This window comes from Alexandromys fortis, unplaced genomic scaffold, assembly GCF_014885135.2.
Source record: "Alexandromys fortis isolate MF-2015 unplaced genomic scaffold, M_Fortis_MF-2015_v1.1 scaffold_161, whole genome shotgun sequence".
Lineage (NCBI taxonomy): Eukaryota > Metazoa > Chordata > Mammalia > Rodentia > Cricetidae > Alexandromys > Alexandromys fortis.
In genome coordinates, this window is record NW_026068073.1 from 229638 (window position 1) to 243340 (window position 13703).

At 53.3% G+C, this 13703-nt stretch overlaps 1 protein-coding gene across 4 annotated transcripts in view; it reads left to right on the forward strand.

Moving 5' to 3' along the window:
* The window catches only part of Abcc6 (ATP binding cassette subfamily C member 6), a 50968-nt gene extending 37674 nt beyond the window's left edge, over window positions 1–13294 (forward strand). For 2 of the 4 annotated variants that reach the window (XM_050121190.1, XM_050121191.1), the window contains 10 exons: window positions 649–856; window positions 3423–3733; window positions 3887–4086; window positions 6153–6279; window positions 7440–7541; window positions 8450–8596; window positions 9534–9692; window positions 9774–9940; window positions 11934–12128; window positions 12410–13294. In XM_050121190.1, the coding sequence (XP_049977147.1) occupies window positions 649–856; window positions 3423–3733; window positions 3887–4086; window positions 6153–6279; window positions 7440–7541; window positions 8450–8596; window positions 9534–9692; window positions 9774–9940; window positions 11934–12128; window positions 12410–12518 (1725 nt within the window). In that variant the 3' untranslated portion in view covers window positions 12519–13294. Of the gene's footprint in view, window positions 1–648; window positions 857–3422; window positions 3734–3886; window positions 4087–6152; window positions 6280–7352; window positions 7542–8449; window positions 8597–9533; window positions 9693–9773; window positions 9941–11933; window positions 12129–12409 lie in introns of those variants that run through there. The other 2 variants (XM_050121192.1, XM_050121193.1) reach the window with 2 other exon arrangements.
* Window positions 13295–13703: the final 409 nt, after the last annotated feature.

The following is a 13703-nucleotide window of genomic DNA, read 5'->3' on the forward strand; positions in this document are numbered from 1 at the left end:
GTCTCTTAATCCTTACAATCTCCCACCTCGCCCTACTCCTTCCCCTAAAAGTCAGATGGTAATGGCCTCTTTTGTCTTCCTTCCTTCCTTCCTTCCTTCCTTCCTTCCTTCCTTCCTTCCTTCCTTCCTTCCTTCTCCCTCCCTCCCTTTCTTCCTTCTGTCCTTCCTACCGTCCTCCCTCCCTCCCTCCCTTCCTTTACTCTGTAGACCAAGCTGGCCTCGAACTCACAGAGATCCACCTGCCTCTGTCTCCCGAGTACTGGGCTTAAAGGCGTACGCCAACACCTCCAGGCAGTAATAGCCTCATTTTAAAGATGAAGGATCCAGCGTGTATAGGAGCTGGTCCTTGTCTCTATGACAACACTCCAGTCTAGGGAAGCCCAAATCTGAAAGACATACTATCATTTCTCTTCTCCCAAACCACCTTATCTTTTTCCACAGCCCATCCTTAACCTATGTGTTCATCCCTCACCTGTCCTTCCTTCACCACCCAGATCAGCCAGTAGCTAAGGCTCACATGGATCTACAGCAGAAGGGTCCTGAGGCAGGAGTCTGTAGAAAGATGCCCAGTGAGGCTTTACTAACGATGCCTTTGGGAACTTGAGTTGACCTAGACCCAACTCATTCTCTCCTCTGTGTGTCTCACAGGTGAAGACCACCACGTACCTGAGCTACCTGAAGGCGGTGGGCACACCCCTGTGCACCTACACCCTGTTTCTCTTCTTCTGCCAGCAAGTGGCATCCTTCTGCCAGGGCTACTGGCTGAGCCTCTGGGCTGATGACCCGGTCGTGGATGGACGGCAGAAGCATGCAGCCCTGCGTGGCTGGGTCTTTGGACTCCTGGGCTGTCTCCAAGGTACCTATGTCAGTGAGCAAAGCTCTGCTCCCACTCCACCCCCTCCTGTCCTTGGATGTCTGCTCAGGACATTCTAGGAGCAACCACCCCAGGTCATTAATGTAGCCTGGAGGGAATGAGGGCCTGAGGACAGCTCTCCCCTACTAAGAAGGTATCCCTGAAGTTAGCCAGCTAATGGCCTCAATCACCTGCCCCAAACCTCCAGATAGCCACATTCATCACAGCTGAACCCAGGCCGCAACCGCTCCCCAGGGCACTCTTTTTGGTCTCTTTCACTGCCTCATTTTCTCTCTTTCTTTTTCATTCTTTCTTTCTTTTCCTTTCTTCCCTCCCTCCCTCCTTCCTTCCCTCCCTCCCTCCTTCCTTCTTCCCTTCCTTCCTCCTTCCCTCCATCCCTCCCTCTTTCCTTTTTCCTCCCTCCCTCCTTCCTTCCTTTCTTCTCAAGAATTTTTTAAAACACTTGTCTGTTTATTTACTTATTTTCAGTGTGTGCATGGACACATGAACACCACAGCACACATGTGGTCACACCCATAGGAATGGGTTTTCTCCTTCTCCCACACAGATCCCAGAGTTGGTATGCCCAGGCATCAGCCTTGGCGGCGAGTCCTTCTGCTGAGCCTTCTCGCCAGCCCAGCTCAATTTATTGTTCATTTCGAGGCAGTCTTTCCTCAGAGCCCAGGCTGACCGCAAACTTAAGATCCCCGACTTACCTCCCAAATGCTGGGACTGCCGGTGTGCACCTGCACACTCAACTCCTTCTATTAAAATAGCAATAACTCCTGAAGTGATCGCAGGCTCGCCTCTGCCAGAAAGCAAGGTGCAAAGGGCTCCCATGTGCCCTTTGCCGTGGACACCGGGCTACAAAGTGATACTGCCATATCGCATCAGGATCTTGACTTGTTGTGCAGTGGCAGTCCTCACAACCCCACACTCGGGGCACTGGGCATTCATGTCCCTGCAAGGATCATCTATGGTGCCCTTGTAAACCCTCATCCTCCCTATTCCAGTCTCCCCTATCCTTAACCTGACTCCCCGACATTTCAAACATGGCCACAGTAAAAAGAAACATGCAGGTCTGGCCCCATCATGAAAGTTGAATTTGTCAGAAATAGTGACACATTCCTGTATCCCCGGCTACTTGTGAGGCTGAAGATAGCATAGTTACACGTTTAAGGCCACCCTGGGCTCAAGGACAGCCCAGGTAACTTAGTGAGATACTGTCTCAAAATAAGTGAAAACAGGCATGGTGGCCCAGTGCAAAGACAGCCTCCTCCAAACCTGTTGACTTGACATAACTCTTGGGAACCGTGTGGCAGAAGGAGAGATCAGACTTCCACGGGTTGTCTTCTGATTTCTACATACATGCTATGTCATGGACACGTCCACACACATGCACATGCACACACACACACACACACACGCACACACACACAAAGTAAATGTAAATTTTAAGTAAACAGGGGCATCTGAGGATATAGCTTAGCATAGAGTGCTTGCCTAGCATGTGTGAGATCCTGGCTTCAGTCCTCAGCACTGCAAACACAAAGCACCCTCAGCACGATTTACTAGGACTGTGGTGACATCAGGAAGGTGCCATGAGCCTTCCCGACCCAGGGACCCTTATGTCTGTAAACCTGCTGTCTCATCTGGGAAAAGCTACTTTCAAGACGGTCACTGCATCCACTAACATGAGCTGTCAATGAACTAAGCTGGAATGAACTTGAACTCACATATGGGTGGCACGCAGCTGCATGTTGGCTACCTCGGTCTAGCCTGGGGTGGTGGCACACCTGTGAAGTCTCAGCACTCCAGAGGTGGAAGGCATCACAAGTTCAAGGCTAGCCTGGGCTACATGAGCCCCCCCCCCCCATCTCAAAAGAACTGGACAGTCTCTAGAATCAAGGAAAGGTATTCTCCCACAGCCAGCCAGCAGAGGAGCTGGGTCCTGGAGAAGCCTGGGGTGGGGGGAACCTTGGGAGCAGGTGCCAAAGACCCAGTAGTACCTGGCCGGCAACAGGCCACCTCAACATCCCCAGTCCACAGCACTTTGCTCCAGCTCAGCCTGCATCCACCAGGGAAGCTTCTGATTGGCCATGTACAAGTCAGGTGACCATCACGAACCAATCACAGTGACCCACATGGCTGGCGTGTTCTGACTGGCTAGCTGAGTCATGTGACTGCCCTCACTGTAGTGTGAGACCATGATTGACAGTAGAGTCCCCTCCCCTTGCAGCCTCTTCTGCATGTGGTGGCTTCTTGACCCCTTGTTTCCCTTAGCTGTGGCCGACCATTCCAGTTTCTATCTGTGTCTGTGCATCTGCCTCCTGTCTGTGCCCAGTTCTTAGAAGGACACAGGTGTAGTCCCTGCCCAAAATCTAGAATATTCTTTTATTGTACCTATGAAACTTGTATTTCTAAATAAGGCTGCATTTGGAGGTTGGGGTAGGCATGAGTTTGGGGAGACCCTATGCTTCACACCAGTAGTAGGTCATACGACAGTCACCGGGTGTTGGGAGACCTGCCCCAACCCAGCAGCAGGTTCTACTCAAAGTCCCCTCTGCAGCCGTCGGACTGTTTGCCTCCATGGCTGCGGTGTTCCTGGGAGGGGTCCGAGCCTCCGCTCTGCTTTTCCGGAGCCTCCTGTGGGATGTAGCTCGCTGTCCCATTGGCTTCTTTGAGTGCACGCCTGTCGGGAGACTGCTGAACCGTTTCTCCAAGGAGACGGACACGGTGGATGTGGACATCCCGGACAAGCTGAGGACGCTGCTGACCTATGCCTTCGGCCTCCTGGAGGTCGGCCTAGCGGTGTCAATGGCCACACCTCTGGCTGTGGTGGCCTTCTTGCCGCTCATGCTCCTCTATGCCGGGTTTCAGGTACGGAGAACTCAGAGCCCAGATCTTACTGAGGTCTTTTACTTGCTCTCTATTCTGCCTCACCCACCAAGCAGGCCGACAACAGAGGATACCTGCTCCTCCCTGTTCTCTAAGAGTTCTCTCTCAGCGTCCCTGTCCCCCCTTCCACCACAGAGCCTCTATGTGGCCACATCTTGCCAGCTGAGACGCCTGGAGTCAGCCAGCTACTCATCTGTGTGTTCCCATATGGCTGAGACCTTCCAGGGCAGTCCGGTAGTCAGGGCCTTCCAGGCCCAGGGACCCTTCATGGCACAGCACAACGCCCTTATGGATGAGAACCAGAGGGTCAGTTTCCCACGACTGGTGGCTGACAGGTAGGAAGAGCCTGGGATCAGAGTACACCTGGAAAGCCCCTCCCCGCAAGGGTGGAGCTGCATGGTTAGAGGGGTCAAATGGCTTGAGCACAGTCCTACAAGCTGGGGACAGTCTGAGGCTGGGTCCCACTCACACCACCTGAGCACACAGAGCAGACAGGGTCTCTGACATCCAGTGGGCTGGAGGTACAAACAGAAGCGTGGTTGCCAGACAACAATCCCAACCTCTGTTTCCTTGGTGACAAGGCAGCTGGTATCAAACGTCCTTAATCTTCTTTGGGAGAGAATGATATGGGGTCGACTTCTGGCTCGGCTGTTTCAAGCAGGTAGATGCTGGACAAGTTACCCAACCTCTCTGAGCCTCGCTCACTCAACTGCTGTCACACTCGGGCAGCTTTGAGGATCCAGCAGTTCAAGGAGCGTGCCTCTAACATGTGTACCGCATAACCTGGTCCTGGTCCGGCCCTTCCGGAGCCTTGGTTTCCTCAGCTGTCAAATGGAAACAGTGTCGTCTTCCCTTGCAGCCGGGAGACCAGGCATCACCTGTGATGCTCCCAGGGACATGATAGGTACTTGTTCCATCAAGGTCCCGAGCTCCCTGAGCGTGCCTGCTTATAATACCCGCTCGCTATCTGTTAAGTGAACGAGCAGACAAATGGATGGTAGAGCAGGGCCCAGTGAGAGGTGCGTGCTGGATCTACCCATTCAGAATGTACTGCTGAGCACATACTTCGTGCTGAGATGTGGACTGGATCTAGAGACAGAGAAAACAAGATCTCTTGTCCCCATGGAGCCCAGGACTCCTAATGGTGACAACAGTTGGTGACATCAAATGATTTGTCTGGCAAGAGAAGCAAGGGAAAGGAGGTCAGTGGGTGTGAGAGAAAGAGAAACAATCAGGGCAGGCTCCCAGGAGAGAGTGCTGGAGCTGACCTCACGAGGAGGCAGGCCAGGGCTGGGGAAGGCTCATGAGTAACAGCTTGTCTTTGAAGTAAGAGGATGTGGGCTCAAGCCCACATTCGAACTCACCTTACCAATGATCCAGGCGTAGTGGCGTGAGCCTGTCATCTCAGCACTTGGGAGAGAGGCTTGGGTTGGAGGCACGTGGGTCCCTGAGGCTCACTGGGCACCCAGCTAATTCTTTTGATGAGTTCTAAGCCAATGAGGGACCCTGTCTTAAAACAGGAAGGAAGAGCTGGGCCCTGGTGGGTGTGCCTTTAATCCCATCACTGGGGTGAGGGGCAGGGGCAGGTGGATCTCTGAGTTCAACAGAGTGAGTTCCAGGACAGATTAAAAAAAAAAAAAACCTGAGGAATGACTGTTGGGGGACATTCAATCACACTGTGAACCCCAAGTTTGCATTTACATTAATTAAATAAAGTTAACCTTGGATCAGGAAACCGAGTTAGCAGCTAGTTAACAGAAAGCAATCGTAGAGCGTCAGAGGGTACCGAGAAGAGATAGATGCAACGGAGTGGGAGGGATTTGGAGTGGTGCAGCTTTTTTGTTTGGCAGAGCAGAAGGATGCTCTCTTTGGGAGACACCAGCAAGGGGAAAAGGTCAGCTAGTTGCTACTCAGCCTCTCTGAGCTAGCAGGTTTTCACCCCAGCCTTTGAAGCTCAAGATTTATTTATAAATAGGATGATAGAGATTTAGTTAATGCTACCTTTAGCAGAGGCAGAGCCAGTGCCTACGGGAACAGAATTCCCACCAGCCTCAGCCTGAGTGGCCGGGCGATGCCGGGAAGCAGGTCATAACTGCACAGACGCAATAACTGGCTGAACTGGCAGCAGATTAAGGCGCAGCCACTGTGCCGAAGATTAAACAACAAATGACAGTTGAAACTGACCTCTGACTTGCACACTCACGTGTACATGTAGCCAAACACCCACCAGGGAGAGGATGTCTCCAAATCTGTGCAACTCCCAACATGTGCCAGGTCCTCGGCTGGGTCACTGGGCAAGGCAGTTAGGTCCCATTATGGGGCCCCCAGTAGGTGCTGAGCGTCTACCATGACCAGAGAAGTGGGTCCTGCTCGTCCTGCTGAGCCCTGCTTACCTCCACAGGTGGTTGGCTGCCAACCTGGAGCTCCTGGGGAATGGCCTGGTGTTCGTGGCCACTCTGTGTGCTGTGCTGAGCAAGGCTCACCTGAGTGCAGGCCTCGTGGGCTTCTCAGTCTCAGCTGCCCTCCAGGTACTCCTGCATCCCACCCCTGCTGGAGGTGGGCAGAACAGAGACAGACGGGCCCTGCTGGAGTGTTCTCCACTGCCCAGCGCTAGGGAACCTTGTTTGACCTCAAGCAAGTGGCTTAAGACCTTCTGTGTGCCCATCCAAGTAATCGTCCAGCACTCTGCCTCTTCCGGTTAGGAGAGACAGGCAGAATGTTGAGAGGTGTCCAGTGGGGTGTTTATTGTTAGCGCTTGACAGTATGCAGTGCTGGGTTAGAATGCCTGTGTCCACAAACACACACATACAAACTCTTACACACAGTCTATTGCACACTCTTACACACATATACACTCTTACACATAGTGTCTACACACTCACACTCTTACACACACATTCTCTCCATCTTACACTATATCTTGCACACACAATTCTCTCCTTGCACACACCATCTTACCCTGTACCCTGTACACTCTTATACACAAATCTCCCCTTACACACACTGTCTTACCCTGTATCTTGCACACACTTACACACAATTCTCTCCTTACACACACCATCTTACCCTGTACCTTGTACACACTTACACACAATTCTCTCCTTACACACACCATCTTACCCTGTACCTTGCACACTCTTGTACACATGCATGCACACACACCCCGTCTCATCTGCGCAACAGCAGCAGTTGAAGGTGTTACTCTAAGAGCATCTTCGTAAATTACCGGTCATCTCCTTCAGGATCAGTGCTCTGGGCAGAACCAGCAGCAGCAAGAGAGGCCATGGTGGGCATGTGGCAGGCTGTGAGCCAGCAGAGGGAGAGGAATAAGAGCAGGGCCAACTACGGAACTGCTCGTCGGCCCCAGCAAAGCACTTAGAGGCTCAGTGGGATAGACATCAGGGAAGGCCTGGCCCCTCTGTAGAAGCTGCCTGAATGGAACCCACAGACCCAGGTCTTATGTGAGTCCTGGAGAGGCCAGGCACTTCTCTTGTCCTGCCTGGGACAGTGCTGCCCCCTGCTTGCTCTATTGTCTGTCCTATAGGCCAGAGCCCAGTCCCACCCCTGAGGGCCCAGGTCCTCAACCTCCCTGTGCCTACAGTCCCTCTTTCTTTGCCTTCCCTGGCACTTGGCCAGGAAGACCGGATGAGACCCAGAGGAGCCCAGCTGAGGTGTCTTCTCAAACCAGGTGACACAGACCCTGCAGTGGGTGGTCCGCAGCTGGACAGATCTGGAGAACAGCATGGTGGCGGTGGAGCGCGTGCAGGACTACACCCACATCCCTAAAGAGGTGACGAGGGGGAGAATGCCTGCCCCTTCCTACCAGGAAGCAGCGTCCCTCTGGGCAGTGACAGCTAGGGTGACCGAGAGTGGAGAGTCTGAAGCCTCCTGCTGTAGCAGGACACAGGTCACTGCAGCAGCAGGAAGGGCATTCCCTCAGCTTTGTGACGTGAAAGTGACAGCCATGCTCCAGCCATGCAATGGGGCATAGGACAGGGTGAGGCCATCACCCAGGCCAACAATGGTGGTAGAGTGATTTCTTAACCTAGCAACAAGCCAGGACAGCTGCGGGTGCCGAGGACAGACCAGGGTTCTCATGGCACAATGCCACGGGAACGGAGCAGCGAGGTCAATGACGTGGCATCAAGTTGGGCACAACAGCTCACAACTAAATCTCAGCTCTTAGGAAGTTGAGGCAGGAGGATTGCTGCTAGGTCTGTGTAGTGAGTTACGGCTAGTCTGAGCTACATAGTGAGAAGCTATTCTGGATAGAAAATTTGAAGTTATCCTGGCTACATAGCAGATTGGGGCTAGCCTGGGCTATATAGTAAGTTAGAAGCCAATCTTGGCTATATAAAGCAAGCAGGAGCCTAGCCTGAGCTACGTAACAAGTTAGAGACTATTCTAAGCAACACAGAGAGTTGGAGTATATATAGCCGGGGCTAAATAGAGACTTGGAGGCTAGTCTGAGTTACAGCAAAGTTAGATGCTAGTCTTGGCTGTGTCGCATGTTAGAAGCTAGCCTGGGCTGTATACTGAGACCTTTTCCTACCAACAAGACGCTGCTCAAATGACCAGGAGTGATTTCCAAATGAAGGTGTAGTGTGGAATGTGGGAAACTGAGGCTCTGAGGGGCAGACCCCCATGAAGAGCTTAAGACAACTCCTCTGACCTGTGTCCAACCTTTTGCCAACCCAGGCTCCCTGGAGGCTGCCTACCTGTGCAGCCCGGCCTCTCTGGCCTACTCGGGGACAGATTGAGTTCCGGGACTTTGGGCTCAGACACCGACCAGAGCTGCCGCTGGCTGTGCAGGGTGTGTCCCTGAAGATCCATGCAGGAGAGAAGGTGAGCGGCACTCCCACTACATCCTGTGAGCAACAGGCTCTAAGTCTGAGAGATGCCCAGCTTGCTTGCTTTCTGTTTTTGCTTGGTTGGTTGGTTTTGGGTTTGGGGTTTTTGATTTGGCTTAGTTTGGTTTCTGGCTTTTTGAGTCAGGGTTTCTCTGTAGCTTTGGAGCCTGTCCTGGAACTTGCTCTGTAGACCAGGCTGGCCTCGAACTCACAGAGATCCGCCTGCCTCTGCCTCCCGAGTGCTAGGATTAAAGGCGTGCGCCACCACCTTCCGGCTCCTGCCCAGGCTTTCTTAACTCCAATCTCCCAGGCCCTGATGTGCCTCTGGGGGTGGCTTCCTGTGTCTACCTTGATGTCCTGGATGAGGGGCATGCTGGGCTGCCTGGAAGGATAGATACGGAACAGATGACAGAGGATGGAGTGTGGGAAAGAACGAGGCCTTTCTTAGGGCGGGATGACGAGAAAGGAAGGACGGGTGGACTGATTAGGGGGCAGAGGAAAAATAAGGGCTGGATGGAGAAGGCGCAGGTAGAACAGGATGCAGAGGAGGATGCGGGAGCTGGGAGGGAGGGCTCGCATGGAAGGATGGGGAGCGATGGAGGTGGCTAGGACATAGAGGAAAGGTAAGGGGCAGAAATGTGGGGAGGAGGAGGAGCTAGAGAGAGCCCAGGTGGAAGGTGGGATGGAAGGATGAGTCGGAGTGATGAAGGGGCACACTCAGTGGAGGGGTACAGAGATGGAGGGATGAGGGGCTGTGTTGAGGGGCACACTCAGTGGAGGGGTACAGAGATGGGAGAATGAGGGGGTGTAATAAGGGGCACACTCAGTGGAGGGGGTACAGAGACAAGTGCTGTGCAGGGGAAGAGGGTACGCATGGACCTCAGGGCTAAGGCAGACCTGCTCAGTGTGGGCCTCACTCTGTTACCTGGCAGGTGGGCATCGTGGGCAGGACAGGGGCCGGGAAATCCTCCCTGGCTTGGGGCCTGCTGAGACTTCAGGAGGCCGCTGAGGGTGATATCTGGATTGACGGGGTCCCCATCACCCACGTGGGACTGCACACGCTGCGGTCCCGAATCACCATCATCCCTCAGGTGAGGCCTAGGCCTGGGAAAGAGGTGACAGAGGAGGGAGCGATGGCAGGGCCTGCTCTGATCCAGCGTCCCTCTGGCCAGGACCCTGTCCTGTTCCCAGGCTCTCTACGGATGAACCTGGACCTGCTTCAGGAACACACAGATGAAGACATCTGGGCAGCGCTGGAGACGGTGCAGCTCAAGGCCTTTGTGGTCAGCCTGCCCGGCCAGCTGCAGTATGAGTGTGCGGGCCAGGGAGATGACCTGAGGTATGGCCGTCCAGCAGTGGCAGACCAGAATAAACTGGGCAAGGGCAGGGACAGTCCGGGCTCTGAGCATACTCCAGGGGATCCTCAACGCCGTCTACTCATACAGGTCCCAACCCTCCCCGCAGTGCCAAGCCTCAGGATCTCTGTGCCATGTTCCTTTTCCCACGGCAAAGTGCCCACAAGGCACTCTGTCCCACTCAGTATCTGTTTTGCTACAAAAGCACTATGCTTGACGTTTGACTCTGACCTCAGATTCACTGTGGCTAAGTGATGAGCATGTGTGTGTGTGTGTATGTGTGTGGCGTGTGTGTATGTGGTGTGTGTGTGATGTGTGTGTGGTGTGTGTGTGCATGTGTGGTGTGTGTAGTATGTGTATGCATGCGTATGTGTGGTGTGTGTGTGCATGTGTGTGTATGTGCGTGTGGTGTGTGTGTGTGCATGCGTGTGTATGTGCATGTGTGTGTGGTGTGTGTGGTGTATGGTGTGTGTGCATGTGTGTGTGGTGTGTGTGTGAGATGTATGTGTGGTGTGTGTGGTGTATGGTGTGTGTGTGCATGCGTGTGTGGTGTGTGTGTGCGCGTGCATGTGTGCGTGCGTGTGTGTGTGTGTGTGTGTGTATGTGGAGGCCAAAGGTCCACCTTGAGTGTCCCCTCTATCACTTTCCACCTTATTTTTGAGACAGGGTCTCTCGCTGAGTCTGAAGCTCATGGATTCTCCCGGGCTGGTTGGCCAATAGGCTTCCAGGGACCCTTTTGTCTCTGCCTTCCAGGAACTGGGATCACAGATCCATGCCCTTGTGCCCAGCTTTTATGTGGGTATTGGGGATCTGGACTCAAATTCTCATGTTTGCACAACAAGCGTTTCCCTGACTGAGCCATCTCCCCAGTAACGCCCTTTGCTAGAGTGTTTTAAGGACGAAGCACACATAACATAAACAGGGGCTGGGGGATGCGTCATCTTTTTTTTTTTTTTTTCAGCGCAGGACAGTTCCCTTAGGGCCTCGTGCACGCTGAGGGCATGCTCTAGAACCGCTGTCCAGCCCTGGCCTTTCCTGGCCGTCTAGCTCTGCATGTGAAGCACAGTTGTACAGAGCTGGTATTGGTGCAGGCTTGGGATCCTAGCACTCGAGAGGCTGGAACAGGAAGAGGTCAAGTTTGACGGCAGCCTGGGCTACATAGTTAGGCATTGTCTCAAAAACCCAAAACCAAGTAAGACTGTGCTCCATACCTTTAACCCCAGCACTCAGGAGGCAAAGGCAGGTGGATCTCTGTGAGTGCAAGGCCAGCCTAGTCTACGTCGTGAGTTCCAGGTCAGCCCAGGACTACATATTAAGATCCTGTTTCAAACAAATAAAACAAAAAAAGGGACAATGGCCACCTTCTGTGGCCGGTATCCACTAAAACACCCTTCATCACATAGCGTGTTGTGATGGGGGCTGGGGAGATAGATGCTCTGTGAGCAAGTGTGAGGACCAGAGTTCAGATCCCCTGAACCCACGTAAATCTAAGTGGGTTTAGCAGCCGCCTCTAATCTCAGTGCTCAGGAGGCAAAGGTAGGCGATGCCTGGAACAAGCTAGCTGGCCAGGCTAGCTAAGACAGCCCACTCTGGGTTCAGCGAGACACTCCACTTCTGTGAATAAAGTGGAGAGTAACTGGGGAAGCCACCCCATGCCAGCCTCTGGCCTGCACACACCTGTGCACACACATGTACCTGCAGATGTGCATTCCAAGTGCCCGCAATGATCATGCAGAACAAAAGAAAAAGGAAACAGACTTTTCACAGGTAGAGAAACCAGGGCTCAGAGGTGTGATTGACTTGTCCACAGTCAGCCAACACCAAAGCCGCAGAAATGGATTTCCCCAAACCCTGCAGACTTAGACCCTCACGGTGGGGACAACACACCCAGATGCCATCAGCAGCTGTCCGCAGGGTCAGCTTGCAGACAGACCTATGATGACACCAACTTAGCCTAACCATGCAACTTATTCACAGCGTGGGTCAAAAGCAGCTCCTATGCCTGGCACGTGCCCTTCTCCGGAAAACTCAGATCCTCATCCTGGACGAGGCCACTGCCTCCGTGGACCCAGGGACAGAGATGCAGATGCAGGCGGCCCTGGAGCACTGGTTTGCTCGGTGCACAGTACTGCTCATTGCTCATCGCTTGCGCTCTGTAATGGACTGTGCCAGGTAAGGCGTCCCTCCTGGCGATGGTGCATAGGAAGACGTGTAATGTGTTCCTCTGCAAATGTCCTGAGATGGATCGCACATGGTCCACTGCTCAGGGGGCGTGACCAAGTCCCCAGGGAAAGGCATTCGGCCCAGGAACTGAACATCCAGGAAGATGGGAGGGTCAGGGTGCAGCTCGGAAATTCAAAACTTCTGGGGAGTGAATTCAAAGCAGAGCGGGGTTCTCAGCCGATGAGGGCCTCAGCTACTGCCACAAGAACGGTTCCATGTCTTCCTTGCAGGGTTCTGGTCATGGATGAGGGACAGGTGGCAGAGAGTGGCAGCCCAGCCCAGTTGCTGGCCCAGAAAGGCCTGTTTTACAGGCTAGCCCAGGAGTCAGGCCTTGCTTGAGTCGGGACTCTTGACAACTTCCTTGGATCCAACTGTACAGCCTGCAGTGGCTGGGGATGCCAGAAACCCAGGGACCATCAAACTCCACAGGATGCTCAGTCTAGCCTCCTCTCTGGGAGGAAGATGGCAGAGAAAGTGACAGATGATTGGAATACCAGACCCAGAAGAACCCGGCATGTCCAGGGTGGCCTGAGCAAGGCCATGATCAGTCTGCAACCAGAGTGGACAGTGACTCTCAGTTCAAATTCTATGTCAAGGCCACAGCTGCCCCAGGCCAATTAGACTGGATGTAACTCCTTATTTTGATGTCATTATAGATTTCACACAGTTAAGACATCACACAGAGAGAACCCTCAGACCCTCAGACCTTTTTGTTCTGGGGTGACAGCTTGGGCGACGCTAGGACAAGATCAGGTGGCACGCTGACACTAGCAGACCCCAACAGTCGTGTTCACATTTCCTCTATTGCTTGTGTGTCTCTATATGTATCCAGTACTTTTTGTCGTCATTATTTTTGAGGCAGAATTTCTCACATAGCCCTGGCTGGCCTTGAGTTCTCTTTGTAGCTGAAGATGGCCTTGAACCTGTGATGTTCCTGCCTCCCCTCCCAAGTGTTGGGAATGCAGGCCTGTGTCACTACACCCTGAGTGCAGGTCCCAGACCCAGAGCTGTCTGTGTGATTGACAAGCTCCCTAGCAACTGCATTACGTCCCTAGCTCTGGATTCCCTTCTACACCTGTTTAAAATCATAACAGTAAAGTGTCTCTCACCATGTAGTCCAGGTTGGCCTCAAACTCAGCATCCTCCTGCCTCTGCCTCCAGAGTGCTGGAATGACAAGCGTGTGTCCCCACACCCACCTGGACTCACCCCAGTTACCTAGCAACATCACTGCCACTGTTGGCCGTGGGCCAGGCCTGGTGGGTCCAGTGCATGATAGTGGGTGAGCAGTATCCTTGGTTTCTACTCGGAGATGCCCTGCTATAGCCATGGCAAAGCTATTTCCACATACTGCATGGTGCCCCACGGCAGCATCATTGATGCACTCTGCCCTGGTACCACCTACGACTCACTGATAGGTATATGGGCAATGGTTATGTTGGGGTCAGGAGGGGCATGTTCTTCTAGGATACAGGGCATGTTCTTCTACTCTGATGCGTCTCAGATGGCCCACCTTGATACAGGGT